The sequence below is a fragment of the Mustelus asterias genome, chromosome 7, assembly GCF_964213995.1.
Source record: "Mustelus asterias chromosome 7, sMusAst1.hap1.1, whole genome shotgun sequence".
Lineage (NCBI taxonomy): Eukaryota > Metazoa > Chordata > Chondrichthyes > Carcharhiniformes > Triakidae > Mustelus > Mustelus asterias.
In genome coordinates, this window is record NC_135807.1 from 2,171,765 (window position 1) to 2,191,835 (window position 20,071).

General features: G+C 46.5%; 1 protein-coding gene across 6 annotated transcripts in view; it reads right to left on the reverse strand.

Annotated features, from left to right (window-relative positions):
- Positions 1-20,071, reverse strand: part of atg9b (autophagy related 9B) — an 89,973-nt gene that overhangs the window by 61,162 nt on the left and 8,740 nt on the right. For 5 of the 6 annotated variants that reach the window (XM_078215560.1, XM_078215559.1, XM_078215556.1 and 2 more), the window contains exon 2: positions 9,238-9,387. In XM_078215560.1, the coding sequence (XP_078071686.1) occupies positions 9,238-9,349 (112 nt within the window). In that variant the 5' untranslated portion in view covers positions 9,350-9,387. Of the gene's footprint in view, positions 1-9,237; positions 9,388-16,396; positions 17,014-20,071 lie in introns of all 6 variants that reach the window. The other variant, XM_078215558.1, reaches the window with a different exon arrangement.

Sequence of the window (20,071 nt, forward strand, 5' to 3'; positions counted from 1 at the left end):
ATGGAGTTTAATCCGGCCAAATGTGAGGTAATGCATTTTGGAAGGTCTAATACAGATAGGAAATATACAGTAAATGGCAGAACCCTCAAGAGTATTGATAGGCAAAGGGATCTGGGTGTACAGGTACACAGGTCACTAAAAGTGGCAATGCAGGTGGAGAAGGTAGTCAAGAAGGATATGGTCCCCAGAAGCCTTCATCAGCCGGGGTACTGAGTTTAAAAATTGGCAAGTCATGTTGCCGCTTGAGAGAACCTTAGTTAGGCCGCACTTGGAATATAGTGTTCAATTCTGGTCGCCAGGAGGCTTTGGAGAGGGTACAGAAAAGATTTACCAGGATGTTGCCTGGTCTGGAGGGCATTAGCTACGAGGAGAGGTTGGAGAAACGTGGTTTGTTCTCACTGGAGCGACGGAGGTTGAGGGGAGACCTGATGGAAGTCTACAAGATTATGAGAGGCATGGACAGAGTGGATAGTCAGAACATAAGAACATAAGAAATAGGAGCAGGAGTAGGCCATCTAGCCCCTCGAGCCTGCCCTGCCATTCAATAAGATCATGGCTGATCTGACGTGGATCAGTACCACTTACCCGCCTGATCCCCATAACCCTTAATTCCCTTACCGATCAGGAATCCGTCCATCCGCGCTTTAAACATATTCAGCGAGGTAGCCTCCACCACCTCAGTGGGCAGAGAATTCCAGAGATTCACCACCCTCTGGGAGAAGAAGTTCCTCCTCAACTCTGTCTTAAACCGACCCCTCTTTATTTTGAGGCTGTGTCCTCTAGTTTTAACTTCCTTACTAAGTGGAAAGAATCTCTCCGCCTCCACCCTATCCAGCCCCCGCATTATCTTATAAGTCTCCATAAGATCCCCCCTCATCCTTCTAAACTCCAACGAGTACAAACCCAATCTCCTCAGCCTCTCCTCATAATCCAAACCCCTCATCTCCGGTATCAACCTGGTGAACCTTCTCTGCACTCCCTCCAATGCCAATATATCCTTCCTCATATAAGGGGACCAATACTGCACACAGTATTCCAGCTGCGGCCTCACCAATGCCCTGTACAGGTGCATCAAGACATCCCTGCTTTTATATTCTATCCCCCTCGCAATATAGGCCAACATCCCATTTGCCTTCTTGATCACCTGTTGTACCTGCAGACTGGGCTTTTGCGTCTCATGCACAAGGACCCCCAGGTCCCTTTGCACGGTAGCATGTTTTAATTTGTTTCCATTGAGATAGTAATCCCATTTGTTGTTATTTCCTCCAAAGTGTATAACCTCGCATTTATCAACGTTATACTCCATTTGCCATATCCTCGCCCACTCACTCAGCCTGTCCAAATCTCTCTGCAGATCTTCTCCGTCCTCCACACGATTCACTTTTCCACTTAGAAGCTTTTTCCCAGGGTGGAAGAGTCAATTACTAGGGGGCACAGGTTTACGGTGTGAGGGGCAAGGTTTAAAGGAGATGTACGAGGCAGATTTTTTACACAGAGTGGTGGGTGCCTGGAACTCGTTGCAGGGGGAGGTAGTGGAATCGGATACGGTAGTGACTTTTAAGGGGCGTCTTGACAAGTACATGAATAGGATGGGAATAGAGGGATATGGTCCCCGGAAGCGTAGGGGGTTTTAGTTAAGTCAGGCAGCATGGTCGGTGCAGGCTTGGAGGGCCGAAGGGCCTGTTCCTGTGCTGTAATTTTCTTTGTTCTTTGTTAGGGATGGGCAATAAATGCTGACCTTGCCAACAACGCACAAATCCCATGAACAAATAGGCAACAATTTAAGAGAGAGAGGAAGTTATAGACTAATGAGTGTTATCAGGAAATGAGTAGAGTCGTGTGTAAGGACCGTATGAGGGAACACTTTGGAAATTGTCAGAGAGAGCCATCCGGGATTTGAAAAGTAGGTCATTCCTGATGAACTTGAATGATTTTTTGAAGAGGTGACTAAAATAGTGGACGGAATGCATTTAATAAAATCCCTCAAAGACTGCTAGCTAAAGCTGAAACCCACAGAATTGAAGGTAAATTAATACACTGGTCAAGAAACTGGCTGAGCAGCAGGATATGGAGATGCCGGCATTGGACTGGGTAAACATAGTAAGAAGTCTCACGACACCAGGTTAAAGTCCAACAGGTTTATTTGGTAGCAAAAGCCACTAGCTTTCGGAGCGCTGCTCCTTCTTCAGGTAAGTGGGAGTTGTGTTCACAAACAGGGCATATAAAGAAACAAACACAATTTACAAAATAATGGCTGGAATGCGAGTCTTTACAGGTAATCAAGTCTTAAAGGTACAGGCAATGTGAGTGGAGAGAGGGTTAAGCACAGGTTAAAGTGATGTGTATTGTCTCCAGACAGGACAGTTAGTGAGATTTTGCAAGCCCAGGCAAGTCATGGGGGTTACAGATAGTATGACATGAACCCAAGATGAGACTTCTTACTGTGTTTACCCCAGTCCAACACCAGCATCTCCACATCATGACTACCATCAAGATTGCAAACTGCCGGCTCCAAGTGGAGAGGATCTCCAAGAAGATCGCGCATATCAACACAGACATTAAGTTTCTACAGAGATGCAAGAAAACAGACAAGACACCAAAAGGACTTCAGATCACAAACCCACTCAGGTCAACCTATAACACAGACTACGCTGAGAGACTTTGCCGTCGCACCTCTCTTACACTTCTCAACCACCTCATACACCAGCTCTACAGCAAACGCCGCAGCCTGGAAACCAAGATAGAGTCCATATTCTCAACTTGCGCTCAGGACACAGACCAGCTGCGAAACTCTGCCAAGCAGACAAGACAAAGGAACTACACCATCTACATGCACACCAAGAACAGGAAACATGAGAAGCTCGGCATCACCACCAGCAGCAACCAAGCCTCCCCCGGTACCACAGTAGGAAACAGTACCACTGCAGGGAAGTCCATTGTCGACTTGTCGAAGTTCTCAGCCGAGGACTCAATTTCTGCCCCACCACCAAAATAGACCCCCATCAGTCTAGCAGCAGACACAGAGGAATCCATCAGGCGAATGAAGCTGCAGGAGTTCTTCCATAAATCCCAAGAGGCCAACAGCGAACACAATGAGACAGCCAATGAATCGGAACAGCCGACAGAGAGATCCGCAGTGCAGCAACCGAAGTGGAAAGAGTAGAATTGGACTCTTCTGGAAGGCCGCTGCCCTCGACTTGACATGTATGCCCAAGCCGTCTGGAGGTGCGTCAACACCAGATTCACCAGCCGCACTCACAAGACAGCCCCGAACATCACCCAAGCACAACACAATGCCATCCGCGCTCTCAAGACCAACCGCAACATTGTCATCAAACCAGCAGACAAAGGAGCCATCGTCATACTGAACAGAACGGATTACTGCAAAGAAGTGTACCGACAACTGAACAACGAGGAACACTACAGACAGTTACCCGCAGATCCGACCAAAGAACACACCCGTCAACTCAACAGACTGATCAAGACCTTTGATCCGGACCTTCAGAACACCCTCCGTGCTCTCATCCCACGTACTCCCCGCATTGGAGATCTCTACTGCCTCCCGAAGATACACAAGGCAAACACACCCGGCCGTCCCATCGTATCGGGCAATGGGACCCTGTGCGAGAACCTCTCCGGCTACGTCGAGGGCATCCTGAAACCCATTGTACAAAGAACCCCCAGCTTTTGTCGCGACACGACGGACTTCCTACAGAAACTAAGCACACATGGAGCAGTTGAACCAGGAGCACTCCTCGTCACAATGGATGTCTCGGCACTCTACACCAGCATCCCCCACGAGGATGGCATTGCTGCAACGGCCTCAGTACTCAATGCCGTCAACTGCCAGTTTCCAGATGCAATTTTACAACTCATCCGCTTCATCCTGGACCACAATATCTTCACCTTCAACAACCAGCTCTTCATCCAGACACACGGAACAGCCATGGGGACAAAATTCGCACCTCAATATGCCAACATCTTCATGCACAGATTCGAACAAGACTTCTTCACTGCACAGGACCTTCAACTGATGCTATACACTAGATACATCGATGACATTTTCTTCCTTTGGAGTCATGGTGAGCAATCACTGAAACAACTATATGATGACATCAACAAGTTCCATCCCACCATCAGACTCACCATGGACTGCTCTCCGGAATCAGTTGCATTCTTGGACACACGCATCTCCATTAAGGACGGTCACCTCAGCACCTCACTGTACCGCAAGCCCACGGATAACCTCACGATGCTCCACTTCTCCAGCTTCCACCCTAAACACGTAAAACATGGACAAGCCCTCCGAATACACAGGATCTGCTCGGATGAGGAGGATCGCAACAGACACCCCCAGACGCTGAAAGATGCCCTCATAAGAACAGGATATGGCGCTCGACTCATCGATCAACAGTTCCGACGCGCCACAGCGAAAAACCGCACCGACCTCCTCAGAAGACAAACACGGGACACGGTGGACAGAGTACCCTTCGTCGTCCAGTACTTCCCCGGAGCGGAGAAACTACGGCATCTCCTCCGGAGCCTTCAACATGTCATTGATGAAGACGAACATCCCCACACCCCCACTTCTTGCCTTCAAACAACCACGCAACCTCAAACAGACCATTGTCCGCAGAAAACTACCCAGCCTTCAGGAGAACAGTGACCATGACACCACACAACCCTGCCACAGCAACCTCTGCAAGACGTGCCGGATCATCGACACGGATGCCATCATCTCACGTGAGAACACCATCTACCAGGTACTCGGTACATACTCTTGCAACTCGGCCAACGTTGTCTACCTAATACGCTGCAGGAAAGGATGTCCCGAGGCATGGTACATTGGGGAAACCATGCAGACGCTACGACAATGGATGAATGAACACCGCTCGACAATCACCAGGCAAGACTGTTCTCTTCCTGTGGAGGAGCACTTCAGCAGTCACGGGCAGTCAGCCTTGGATCTTCAGGTAAGCGTTCTCCAAGGCGGCCTTCACGACACACGACAGCGCAGAGTCGCTGAGCAGAAACTGATAGCCAAGTTCCGCACACATGAGGACGGCCTAAACCGGGATGTTGGATTTATGTCACATTATCTGTAACCCCCACGACTTGCCTGGGCTTGCAAAATCTCACTAACTCTCCTGTCTGGAGACAATACACATCTCTTTAACGTGTGCTTAACTCTCTTTCCACTCACACTGTCTGTACCTTTAAGACTTGATTACCTGTAAAGACTCACATTCCAATCATTATTTTGTAAATTGAGTTTGTGTCTTTATATGCCCTGTTTGTGAACAGAATTCCCACTAACCTGACGAAGAAGCAGCGCTCCGAAAGCTATTGGCTTTTGCTACCAAATAAATCTGTTGGTCTTTAACCTGGTGTTGTGAGACTTCTTACTGAGCAGCAGGGAACAGAGAGTAGGTACTCCAATTGGCAGGATAGTTGTGATACACAGGAATCGGTGAGGGCCTCAATACTGACCATATTTCTTAATGAATTAGAGAACGGGATAGAAAGCCAAAAAACACAATTTGCCCATGACACAAAGGTAAGCAGTATTGGAAACACAAAGTCGTGATATTGACAAATTAAGTGAACAGGTAAAACAGTGGCAAATGGATTCCACTGTAGAACATAGAACAGTACAGCACAGAACAGGCCCTTCGGCCCACGATGTTGTGCCGAGCTTTACCTGAAACCAAGATCAAGCTATCCCACTCCCTATCATCCTGGTGTGCTCCATGTGCCTATCCAATAACCGCTTAAATGTTCCTAAAGTGTCTGACTCCACTATCACTGCAGGCAGTCCATTCCACACCCCAACCACTCTCTGCGTAAAGAACCTACCTCTGATATCCTTCCTATATCTCCCACCATGAACCCTATAGTTATGCCCCCTTGTAATAGCTCCATCCACCCGAGGAAATAGTCTTTGAACATTCACTCTATCTATCCCCTTCGTCATTTTATAAACCTCTATTAAGTCTCCCCTCGGCCTCCTCCGCCCCAGAGAGAACAGCCCTAGCTCCCTCAACCTTTCCTCATAAGACCTACCCTCCAAACCAGGCAGCATCCTGGTAAATCTCCTCTGCACTCTTTCCAGCGCTTCCACATCCTTCCTATAGTGAGGTGACCAGAACTGCACACAATATTCCAAATGTGGTCTCACCAAGGTCCTGTACAGTTGCAGCATAACCCCACGGCTCTTAAACTCCAATTCCCTGTTAATAAAAGCTAACATACTATAGGCCTTCTTCACAGCTCTATCCACTTGAGTGGCAACCTTTAGAGATCTGTGGATATGGACCCCAAGATCTCTCTGTCCCTCCAGTCTTCAGAACCCTACCTTTGACCCTGTAATCCACATTTAAATTAGTCCTACCAAAGTGAATCACCTCACATTTATCAGGGTTAAACTCCATTTGCCATTTTTCAGCCCAGCTTTGCATCCTATCTATGTCTCTTTGCAGCCTACAACAGCCCTCCACCTCATCCACTACTCCACCAATCTTGGTGTCATCAGCAAATTTACTGATCCACCCTTCAGCCCCCTCCTCTAAGTCATTAATAAAAATCACAAAGAGCAGAGGACCAAGCACTGATCCCTGTGGCACTCCGCTAGCCACCTGCATCCAGTCCGAAAATTTTTCATCCACCACCACCCTCTGTCTTCGATCAGATAGCCAGTTACCTATCCAATCTGCCAACTTTCCCTCTATCCCACACCTCCTCACTTTCATCATAAGCCGACCATGGGGGACCTTATCAAACGCCTTACTAAAATCCATGTATATGACATCAACTGCCCTACCTTCATCAACACACTTAGTTACCTCCTCAAAAAATTCTATCAAATTTGAGAGGCACGACTTGCCCTTCACGAATCCGTGCTGACTATCCCGGATTAATCCGCATCTTTCTAAATGGTCATAAATCCCATCCCTAAGGACCTTTTCCATCAATTTACCAACCACCGAAGTGAGACTAACCGGTCTATAATTACCAGGGTCATTTCTATTCCCTTTCTTAAACAGAGGAACAACATTCGCCACTCTCCAGTCCTCTGGCACCATCCCCGTGGACAGTGAGGACCCAAAGATCAAAGCCAAAGGCTCTGCAATCTCATCCCTTGCCTCCCAAAGAATCCTAGGATATATTTCATCAGGCCCAGGGGACTTATCGACCTTCAGTTTATTCAAACTGCCAGTACATCCTCCCTCCGAACATCTATTTCCTCCAGCCTATTAGCCTGTAACATCTTCTCTTCCTCAAAAACATGGCCCCTCTCCTTGGTGAACACTGAAGAAAAGTATTCATTCATCACCTCGCCTATCTCTACTGACTCCATACACAAGTTCCCACTACTGTCCTTGACCGGCCCTAACCTCACCCTGGTCATTCTTTTATTCCTCACATAAGAGTAAAAAGCCTTGGGGTTTTCCTTGATCCGACCCGCCAAGGACTTCTCATGTCCCCTCCTAGCTCTCCTAAGCCCCTTTTTCAGCTCATTCCTTGCTAACTTGTAACCCTCAATCGAGCCATCTGAACCTTGTTTCCTCATCCCTACATAAGCTTCCCTCTTCCTTTTCACAAGACATTCTACCTCTTTCCTGTAAGAAAACATGAGATCGTCCACTTTGGATCTTTAAAAGTACAGAACAGGATATTTTCCAAATTATCAAAAACCAGAAACAGTGGGAGCCTTAAGAGATTTGGGAGTCCAGATACATAGATCATTAAAATGTAATGATCAGATACAGAAAATAATCAAAAAGACTCCTGGAATGGTGGGCTGGAATAGGAGGGGATAAAAGTCATGCTTTTGGGGGTAGTGTGTTAAAGTGGATTGGGGACTGGCTATCCGACAGGAAGCAAAGAGTCGGAATAAATGGGTGTTTTTCCGGTTGGAGGAAGGTAACTAGTGGCGTGCCGCAGGGATCGGTACTCGGGCCGCAACTATTTACCATTTATATAGATGATCTGGAGGAGGGGACGGAGTGTAGGGTAACAAAGTTTGCAGACGACACAAAGATAAGTGGAAAAGTGAATCGTGTGGAGGACGGAGAAGATCTGCAGAGAGATTTGGACAGGCTGAGTGAGTGGGCGAGGATATGGCAAATGGAGTATAACGTTGAGAAATGCGAGGTTATACACTTTGGAGGAAATAACAACAAATGGGATTACTATCTCAATGGAAACAAATTAAAACATGCTACCGTGCAAAGGGACCTGGGGGTCCTTGTGCATGAGACGCAAAAGCCCAGTCTGCAGGTACAACAGGTGATCAAGAAGGCCAATGGGATGTTGGCCTATATTGCGAGGGAGATAGAATATAAAAGCAGGGATGTCTTGATGCACCTGTACAGGGCATTGGTGAGGCCGCAGCTGGAATACTGTGTGCAGTATTGGTCCCCTTATATGAGGAAGGATATATTGGCATTGGAGGGAGTGCAGAGAAGGTTCACCAGGTTGATACCGGAGATGAGGGGTTTGGATTATGAGGAGAGGCTGAGGAGATTGGGTTTGTACTCGTTGGAGTTTAGAAGGATGAGGGGGGATCTTATGGAGACTTATAAGATAATGCGGGGGCTGGATAGGGTGGAGGCGGAGAGATTCTTTCCACTTAGTAAGGAAGTTAAAACTAGAGGACACAGCCTCAAAATAAAGGGGGGTCGGTTTAAGACAGAGTTGAGGAGGAACTTCTTCTCCCAGAGGGTGGTGAATCTCTGGAATTCTCTGCCCACTGAGGTGGTGGAGGCTACCTCGCTGAATATGTTTAAAGCGCGGATGGATGGATTCCTGATCGGTAAGGGAATTAAGGGTTATGGGGATCAGGCGGGTAAGTGGTACTGATCCACGTCAGATCAGCCATGATCTTATTGAATGGCGGGGCAGGCTCGAGGGGCTAGATGGCCTACTCCTGCTCCTATTTCTTATGTTCTTATGTTCTTATAAATCTGTCTCCACCACCCTCTCAAAGTTCATTCCAGACTCTAACTACCCGTGTGCATATGTGCAGGCTTGCGCACAGAGGCGCACTCACCAGACAGAGACACACTCACCAATAGAAGCAAATGTGTGTGATTTATAGAAGAAATAAAATGACCGTCAAATATTTAAATGGTATGCAGGAGATGGTTAAGAAGGTGAAGTGGTGTTAACATGAAGCAATATTGACACTAATTAGCAGGGAGAGGTAGAATTGCAAGTCAGAATTAGGTTCTGTACCTTTCAGTCCCTCTGGAACATGTACCAACAGATCTTCACCTGGTGGGGAATCCTCCTCATAATCTTCCGCCCCCAGTCGCTGGTACTCCTGGTAAGTTTCAAACCTTGCCATTTTATATCATATTCCTTGAATCTGACCTGCGGGGATAACTAAAACAACAAGAACAGGATTAGAGTGTGCTGCACATGGAGCAGTAGTGGAGAGCCCCAGTTGTTGCAGCATTAAATCGACCTATTCAGAGAAGATGTCACCCTTGAATCATGAGACAGCCGACAACAAGTTTGCTACATCAGTACTGCGCACTCAACCCGCATATCGCTGGATACACGGGGTGGATGTCCCAGGAAGTGGAGGGATCCAAAGTGCAGGATTTTCTTCCTTCTCTTTCCTTTATTGCTGCGGCCCCGATGCCCCGTTCGCACGCCCGGTACAGATGGGACTTTGTGCAAGTCCAGGAATATTCCTGCAAAAGGGAAAGAGCGACAAAAAAATCCAGCGCTCTTTGGATGATGAAAGAGATGGTGGTAAGACCATAGGACCACACGGCATTGGAGCAGAAGCAAGCCACTCGGCCCATCGAGTTTGCTCCACCATTCGATAAGATTCATGACTGATCGGAAATGATAATCCTTAACTCCACTTTCCCATCACCTTATCCCCATAACCCTGGATTTCCTGACTGATTAAATATCTGTCTATCTCAGCCTTGAACATACTTAACGACCCAGCCTCTACAGTAAAGAATTCCACAGATTCACTCTCCTCCGAGAAGAAATTCCCCCTCATCTCTGTCTTAAACAGGCAACCCCTTACTCTGAGATTATGCCCTCTGGTCCCGGACTCTCCCACAAGGGGAAACACCTCAGCATCTACCCTAGCAAGCTCCCTGAGAATCCTACCTGCCTCAATGTGGTTGCCTCTCATTCTTCTTAAATCCAATGAGTACAGGTCTAAGCTACTCAACCGCTCCTTGTAAAGAGATTAAGATAAAGTAGTAAAAGCTTAAGATATGTCAGATGGATAATGCAATGGAGAACCAGGCTGAACATAGAAGGTTCAGAAGGGGAGTGAAATAGGAAATAAGGATAGAGACTGGCACATAGTATATAGGGAATCCAAAAGTCTTCTACAGGCATGTAAATGGCAAAAATGTGACGAAAGAGTAGGGTTGATCAGGGACCAAAAAGGGAATTTACACATGGAGTCAGGGGGTATGGCTGAGGTACTAAAGAAATGCTTTGCATATGTCTTTCCCAAGGAAGAATATGCTGTCAGCTCATGGCAGAAGAGAAGACAGTTTAGAAATTTGATGAATTTAAGATTGAGAAGGAAGTGATATTGAATGGGCTGTCAGCACGAAAACCGGACGAGACGCATCCAAGGATACTGAGGAAAGTGCGAGTGGAAATTGCAGAGGCACTAGCCATAATTTTTTAGTCTTAAAAAGTTAATTAGTCACAAGTAAAGCTTACATTAACACTGCAATGAAGTTACTGTGAAATTCCCCTAGCCGCCACATTCCGCGCCTGTTTGGGTCAATGCCCCTAACCAGCATGTCTTTCAGACTGTGGGAGGAAACCCACACAGACACGGGGAGAACGTGCAGTGACCCAAGCCAGGAATTGAATCCGGGTCCCTGGCGATGTGAGGCAGCCATGCTAACCACCGTGCTGACCCTCTTCAGGGTTGTGCTAGAGGACAGGAGAATTGCAGATAACCCTAACCCTAACCCTTGTTCGAAAAAGGGTGTAAAGATAAGCCCAACAACCACAGGGCCGTTTGGTTAACTTTGGTGGGGGGAAAATTTTAGAAATTACGGATCAGGACAAAATTAAAAGTCACTTGGACAAATGCAGCTTAATTAAGGAAAGCATAGGGCAAATTGTGTTTAACTAACTTGCTGGACGTCTTTGCAGAGGTAACAGAAAGGGTTGATGAGGGTGATGCTGCTGATGTAATGTAGTGCAGCATAACAAACGACAGGCCTGTCAGCTGAACATTGCCATGGGGAAAATGTTACATGTTATGGTAAGGCAATCAGGCAGAGTCAACATGGCTTCGTGAAAGGGAAATCAAGTGCAACCAATTTATTGGGATTCTTTGAAGGAATCATGTGCTGCAGATAGAGGGGAACCAGTGGATGCACTGTACCTGGATTTCCAGTACGCATTTGATAAGATAGAACATAGAACAGTACAGCACAGAACAGGCCCTTCAGCCCACGATGTTGTGCCAAGCTTTATCTGAAACCAAGATCAAGCTATCCCACTCCCTATCATCCTGGTGTGCTCCATGTGCCTATCCAATAACTGCTTAAATGTTCCTAAAGTGTCTGACTCCACTATCACTGCAGGCAGTCCATTCCACACCCCAACCGCTCTCTACGTAAAGAACCTACCTCTGATATCCTTCCTATATCTCCCACCATGAACCCTGTAGTGATGCCCCCTTATAATAGCTCCATCCACCCGAGGAAATAGTCTTTGAACGTTCACTCTATCTATCCCCTTCATCATTTTATAAACCTCTATTAAGTCTCCCCTCAGCCTCCTCCGCTCCAGAGAGAACAGCCCTAGCTCCCTCAACCTTTCCTCATAAGACCTACCCTCCAAACCAGGCAGCATCCTGGTAAATCTCCTCTGCACTCTCTCCAATGCTTCCACATCCTTCTTATAGTGATGTGACCAGAACTGCACACAATATTCCAAATGTGGTCTCACCAACGTCCTGTACAGTTGCCCCACGGCTCTTAAACTCCAACCCCCTGTTAATAAAAGCTAACACACTATAGGCCTTCTTCACAGATCTATCCACTTGAGTGGCAACCTTTAGAGATCTGTGGATATGGACCCCAAGATCTCTCTGTTCCTCCAGTCTTCAGAACCCTACCTTTGACCCTGTAATCCACATTTAAATTAGTCCTACCAAAATGAATCACCTCACATTTATCAGGGTTAAACTCCATTTGCCATTTTTCAGCCCAGCTTTGCATCCTATCTATGTCTCTTTGCAGCCTACAACAGCCCTCCACCTCATCCACTACTCCACCAATCTTGGTGTCATCAGCAAATTTACTGATCCACCCTTCAGCCCCCTCCTCTAAGTCATTAATAAAAATCACAAAGAGCAGAGGACCAAGCACTGATCCCTGTGGCACTCCACTAGCAACCTGCCTCCAGTCTGAAAATTTTCCAACCACCACCACCCTCTGTCTTCGATCAGACAGCCAGTTACATAGAACATAGAACATAGAACATTACAGCGCAGAACAGGCCCTTCGGCCCACGATGTTGCACCGACCAGTTAAAAAAAAAAAATGTTACATGTTATGGTAAGGCAATCAGGCAGTCTTACCTATCCAAGTTACCTATCCAATCAGCCAACTTTCCCACTATCCCACACCTCCTCACTTTCATCATAAGCCGACCATGGGGGACCATGGGATGCCAAATCAAAGGTCATTACAGAAAATAAAAGCACATGGTATGGGGGTAACATTTTGGCATGAATAGAGGATTGGTTGGCTAACATAACAGGAAACTGAGAATTCCTACAGGAGGCCATTCGGCCCATCGAGTCTGCACCGACTCTCTGACAGTATCTTATCCAGGCCCTCTCCCCCACCCTATCACTGTAGCCCCATACATCTATGATGGTTAATCTCATCTACACAACTTTTTGGACACTAAGGGGCAATTTAGCATCGCCGATCCATCTAACCTGCACATCTTTGGACTGTGGGAGGAAACCAGAGCACCCCGGAGGAAACCCATGCAGACACAGGGAAAACATGCAAACTCCACACAGGCAGTCATCCAAGGCCAGAATCGCACCAGAGTCCCTGGCGCTGTGAGGCAGCAGTGCTAACCATAACTTGATCAATTGGGCCAGTGGGCTGACGAATGGCAGATGGAGTTTAATTTAGACAAATGCGAGATGATGCATTTTGGTAGATTGAACCAGGGCAGGACTTACTCAGTTAATGGTAGGGCACTGGGGAGAGTTACAGAACAAAGAGATCTGGGGGTACATGTTCATAGCTCCTTGAAAGTGGAGTCACAGGTGGACAGAGTGGTGAAGAAGGCATTCGGCATGCTTGGTTTCATCGGTCAGAACATTGTATACAGGAGTTGGGACATCTTGTTGAAGTTGTACAAGACATTGGTAAGGCCACACTTGGAATACTGTGTGCAATTCTGGTCACCCTATTATAGAAAGGATATTATTAAACTAGAAAGAGTGCAGAAAAGATTTACGAGGATGCTACCGGGACTTGATGGATTGAGTTATAAGGAGGCTGGATAGACTGGGACTTTTTTCTCTGGAGCGTAGGAGGCTGAGGGATGATCTTATAGAGGTCTATAAAATAATGAGGGGCACAGATCAGAGAGATAGTCAATATATTTTCCCAAAGGTAGGGGAGTCTAAAAATGAGGTTATAGGTTTAAGGTGAGAGGGGAGAGATGCAAAAGTGACCAGAGGGGCAATTTTTTTAGAGGGTGGTGAGTGTCTGGAACAAGCTGCCAGAGGTAGTAGTAAAGGCGGGTACAATTTTGTCTTTTAAAAAGCATTTAGACAGTTACATGGGTACAATGGGTATAGAGGGATATGGGCCAAATGCGAGCAATTGGGATTAGCTTAGGGTTTTTTTTAAAAAAAGGACGGCATGTACAGGTTGGGCCGAAGGGCCTGTTTCCATGCTGTAAACCTCTATGACTCTAAATGGGTCATTTTCTGATTGGCAAGTTGTAAAAAATGGTGTGCCACAGGGTTCAGTGATGGGACCTTAACCATTTACAATTAATATAAATGACTCGGATAAAGGGGCTGAAGGTATGGTTGCTAAATTTACTGATGTTATAAAGATAGGTAGGAAAGTAAGTTGTGAACAGGACACAAAGTTACACAGGGATAGGTTAAGTGGATGGGAAAAGATCTGGCAAATGGAGAGTAATGTGAGCAAATGTGAAATTGTCCATTTTGGCAGGAGGAATAAAAAGAAGTTTATTATCTAAATGGTGAGAGATTGCAGAGCTCTGAGATGCAGAGGGATCTGGGTGTCCTAGTGCATGAATCACAAATGCAGATGGAGCAACTAATTAGGAAAGCTAACAGAATATCATTGTAACGGCAATTGAATACAAATGTGGAGAGGTTACACTTCAATTGTAGAGGGCATTGGTGAGACATGTGCACAGTATTGGTCTTATTTAAGGAAAGATGTAATGCATTGGAAGCAGTTCAGAGAAGGTTTACTGGACAACTAGCTAGAATGAGCAGATTGTCTTTTGAGGAATGGTTGGAGAGGCCAGGTTTGTATCCGCTGGAGTTTAGCAGAGTAAGAGGTGACTTGACTGAAACATTCAAGCTCCTTAGGAGCCTTGACGGGATGGATGTGGAGAGGATGTTTCCTCTTGTGGGAGAATCTAGAACTAGGGATCATTGTATAAAAATAAAGGGTCGCTCAGTTAAGACAGAGATAAGGAGAATTTGTTTTCTCTCAGAGGGTTGAACGTCTCTGGAACTCTCTTCCTCAAAAGGCAGTGGAAGCAGAGTCTTTGAATATTGTTAAGGCAGACCTAAATAGTTTCCTGAAAAGCAAAGGGGTGAAAAGTTATCACAGGAAGGGGCGAACGTCATTTTTAGGTTGGTAGACTAACTAGTGGTGTGCCAGAGATCAGGGCCAGGGCCTCAACTATTTACAATCTATATTAATGACTTGACAGTACAAAGGTGGGAAAGCAAATTGTGAAGAGGATACAGGGTCTACAAAGGGATATTGATAGGTGAAGTGAGTGGGCAAAGAATTTGGCAGATGAAGTATAATGTGGGAAAAGGTGAGGTTGTCCACTTTGGCAGGAAGAATAGGAAAGCGGAATGGCCTCCCTCTGTACTGTAGGGCTTCTATGATTAAATAGAAGCCCAACAGTACAGAGGGAGGCCATTCAGCCCATTGAGTCTGCACCGAACACAATCCCACTCAGACCCTATTCGCGTAACACCTCATATTTACCCTGCTAGTCCCTCTGACACTAGGGTCAATTTAGCATGGCCCCAATCAACCTAACCCGCACATCTTTGCAGTGTGGGAGGAAACCCACGCAGACATGGGGAGAATGTGCAAACTCCACACAGACAATGACCCAAGCCAGGAATCGAATCCGGGTCCCTGGCGCTGTGAGGCAGTCGTGCTAACCACTGTGCTGCCCCTGTTAAATGGAGAGGTTGCAGAATGCTTAATTGCAAAGGGATCTGGGTGTCTTTGTGCAGAAATCACAAAAAGGCAGCAAACGGGGACAAAAAATTAGGCGGCACGGTAGCACAGTGGTTAGCACTGCTGCTTCACAGCTCCAGGGACCCGGGTTCGATTCCCGGCTTGGGTCACTGTCTGTGTGGAGTTTGCACATTCTCCTCGTGTCTGCGTGGGTTTCCTCCGGTTTCCTCCCACAGTCCAAAGATGTGCGGGTTAGGTTGATTGGCCATGCTAAAATTGCCCCTTAGTGTCCTGGGATGCGTAGATTAGAGGGATTAGCGGGTAAAATATGTAGGGATAGGGGGTAGGGCCTGGGTGGGATTGTGGTCGGCGCAGACTCGATGGGCCGAATGGCCTCTTTCTGTACTGTAGGGTTTCTATGATTTCTAAATGTTGGCCTTTATTGCAAGGAAAATGGAGTATTAAAGTCAGGAAGTCTTGTGACAACTGAACAGGGCATTGGTAGGACCTCATCTGGAGCAGTGTGTACAGTTTTAGTCTCTGGAGCAATCAAGATCTTGGCTCCTTCAGTCCTCAATAACTGTCTGCAACGTCAGCTGTAGCTCAATAAGTATAAGATGTTGTGGTTTCAAGCCTTACTGCAAAGACCTGAGCGCACAATCTGGAGGGATATTGCCAATATAATGCTGAAGGAGAATGATACTGCATGGGGTGGGGGATGGGGGGCACCTTTTAGACACAACTTCAAATTTAGGGTCAATCTAACCTCTCAGCTGGATGTAAAATATCCCGTGACACACCAATTCACAGGGACTTCTGTTATCCTGGCCAATATTTATTCTCAACCAGCAGCACTAACAACAGATGATCTGGTGGGATCACGCTGTGCACAAATTGGATGCCAAGTTTCCTATCTTACAACAGTGACTGCACTTCAAACATACTTCATTGGGTATGAAGGAGAATTCCTGTGGTTGAGAGAGTTCATCAGGAAAAGTGAATCTTTTGTTTCCAGTCTCTTTCCGCTCTCAATGGGCCTTGGCCTCCAACACTTCTGGAATATTTTGCTATGAAGCTGGGCAGAGGCAATGCTTTTGCACCTGTTTGTAAACAATATATCTAAAAATTAATGGATGGCTTTCAGCAAAACTTGGTGCAGATAGGGTGTGGTCCAAGGAAGAACTGATCCATTTTGGTGAAGATGCAGGAATTTTTAACGGATTAATTAGCACTGGGAAATTGGGTGAATTTATCCAATGTTGTGGATCGTCTCAGCTGCTGTGATGCAATTTGTCACAGCTGTCAAAATGTGAACAGAGTTTTCAGAGCAGGTTGTTGGATGTGTGAGATGAAAGCTCTTCTTTCTTTAGCTTTGTTGTTACAGAGTTTCAACGAGGAAGGGAAAAGCCTCAGGGAAGAGCTACTACATAATTGCAATAACGTTGAGTTGACAAAGCATGGCAGAGGTTTGCGTTCTAGTGAGTGTTCTTCACTTCTTATCTAGGACTCCCCAAGTCACCTTCAGTTTGACCCAATCCCTCCTAGACTTCAGGGCTAGTTCCTAAAATGCAAAAAGATAATAAGGAATTCTTCAGCATAAACAATGATTAATGTTGGGACATTTGACATCACTGCCCCATTTCGTCAAATCCACACTGAGGGGAGCACAACACTGTCCACGGGTCGGCACCGACATGCTGTCCAAGGGTAGGCATCGAGGGAGGACCACGCTGTCCATGGGTTGTCACTGAGGGGTTACCACACTATGAGAGTGGGCACAGAGGGAGCACTGTGCAGTGCAGGGGCAGTGTGGGGGGAGCATTGTGCTGCTAAGGGGGGGCGGCATTGAGGGGCAGGACAGTGGAAGCATGCCCTGTCAGAGTTGCTTCTTTTTGAGGAAGATGCTAAATATTCAACGTTCAAGATGCTCAGCATTCGGATTGGATGGATGAAAACTATTCCATGGTCTATTCCAGGAGGGAAGTTTTCCTGCCATCCTCAACCTTGGTGAATCAACACCTTCAAAAGGATTTAACCGCTCCTATCTTTAATCTACTGATTGTGGGATCTTGCTATGCAAATTGATTGCCCCTTTCTCCTACACAAGTGACTGCATTTCAAAAGTAATGAGTTGACTGGGAAGTTTTTATGATATCACGAGAACATTGCTGCTCAGGATTTTTACAGCTTTGGTCAATAGCCACAGAATACAAAACTACAATGATAAAATTTACAGCTCAAAAACAGCTCTCTTCAGCCCAAACAGAGGAGGCTACAGAACGATATATTGATAGGGCAAGATGTAAAGGGGTGGGACAAGACTCGTGGAGGAGCCTATACACCCAGTACAGACTTGGTTAGCAAAATGATCTGTTTGTGTAAGTGCTGGAAAAACCCACCAGGTCTGTGAAGAGAGGAACAAATCTGATTTGATTTATTATTGTCACATGTATTGGTATACAGTGAAAAGTATTATCTCTTGTGCGCTATACAAAGCATACCATCCATAGAGAAGGAAAGAAGAGGGTGCAGAATGTAGTGTTACAGTCATAGCTAGGGTGTAGAGAAAGATCAGCTTAATGCAAGGTAGGTCCATTCAAAAGTTTGATGGCAGCAGGGAAGAAGCTGTTCTTGAGTTGGTTGGTACGTGACCTCACGACTTCTGTATCTTTTTCTTGACGCAAGGTGGTGGAAGAAAGGATGTCCGGGGTGTGTGGGATCCTTAATTATGCTGGCTGCTTTGCCGAGGAAGCGGGAAGTGTTGACATAAACAATGGATGGGAGGCTGGTTTGTGTGAAGGATTGGGCTACATTCATGACCTTTTGTAGTTTCTTGCGGTCTTGGGCAGAGCAGGTGCCATACCAAGCTGTGATACAACCAGAAAGAATGCTTTCTATGGTGCATCTGTAAAAGTTGGAGAGAGTCGTAGCTGACATGCCAAATTTCCTTAGCCTTCTGAGAAAGTAGAGGCATTGGTGCAGCGCCCCCTCGGCGCTGCCCCTCCCACAGCATGGCACCCCCTCAGCGCTGCCCCTCCCACAGCGCAGCGCTCCCTCGGCGCTGCCCCTCCCACAGCACGGTGCGCCCTCGGCACTGCCCCTCACACAGCACGGCGCCCCCTCAGCGCTGACCCTCCCACAGCGCGGCACCCCCTCGGCGCTGACCCTCCCACAGCGCGGCACCCCCTCGGCGCTGACCCTCCCACAGCGCAGCGCCCCCTCAGCGCTGACCCTCCCACAGTGCGGCGCTCCCTCGGCTCTGCCACACTCCCCGGGATGAAGGGCTAAGCAAGGAATTAGCCAAATATTCTGCCATTGCAAAATCCGTAACGGATGAAACTTAGGACAAAGTTAACGTTTCTTCTTCCCAGATTCTGTTTTTTGATCTGCTGTGTGTTCCACAGCATTTTCTGCTTTATTAAAGATTTTCAGCATCCACAGTATCTTGCTTTTGGTTTGGTCTGATTCTGTGCTGGAAATACAATGCAATCCTATTTAATTGGTTCGTGCCAATGTTGGTGCTTCTCCTATCGCTCAGCTCACCCTATCAGCAGATCGAGATGAGCTTGCCCCCTCACTCACTACACAAGAGAAATTCCTCTATTAACATTAAACTCATCAGAAAGGAGTAAATAGAAAATGAAAAGGGCAAATGAGGAAGAGAACGTTACACAATGCACCATCAGCAATCGGTTCAATTGATCCCACATCAGAACCACCAGCCTGACTCACAACAAATCCACATTTTACCATCGGAGAAACAAGGTAGAGTGGATATAAAATCCTAGATAATGGTCAAAAGGACATAGTGGAGGACATGCCCCTGTCTACGTTAAAGGTGATGAAGTACAGGTGGTCGAAGATTCAAGTTTCTAGCTGTTCAGACCCTGGTCCCTCCACGCCAATGCTGAAGTTAAGGAAGTCCACTAACACCTGACCTTTCTCAGAAGGCTAAGAAAATTCAGCATGTCTGCTGTGACTCTCATCAACTTTTACAGATGCGCCATAGAAAGCATTCTTTCTGGTTGTATCACAGCTTGGTATGGCTCCTGCTCTGCCCAAGACCGCAAGAAACTACAATGGGTTGTGAACGAAACCCAGTCCATCACGCAAACCAGCCTCCCCCATCCATTGACTTATTGACTCCATCTACACTTCCGGTTGCCTTGGAAAAGCAGCCGTCATAATCAAGGACCCCATCCACCCCAGACATTCTCTCTTCCACCCTCTTCCATCAGGAAAAAGATACAAAAGTCCGAGATCATGTACCAACCAACTCAAGAACAGCTTCTTCCCTGCTGCCATCAGACTTTTAAATGGTCCTACCTCATATTAATTTGATCTTTCTCTACACCCTAGCTATAACTATAACACTACATTCTGCACCCTCTCCTTTCCCTCTCTCCTATGTACTCTATGAATGATATGCTTCGTCTGTAGAGCATACAAGAAACAATACTCATCACTGTATTCCAATACATGTGACAATAATAAATCAAATCAATTAATGCCAGTCAATGTAAGGTGGTACATTTTATAAAATAGTGAAAGTTCAATCACTGAGCATATTGAGGTTAGAAATCCATAGGTTTCTGGATACTTATAACTTCAGGGAAAAT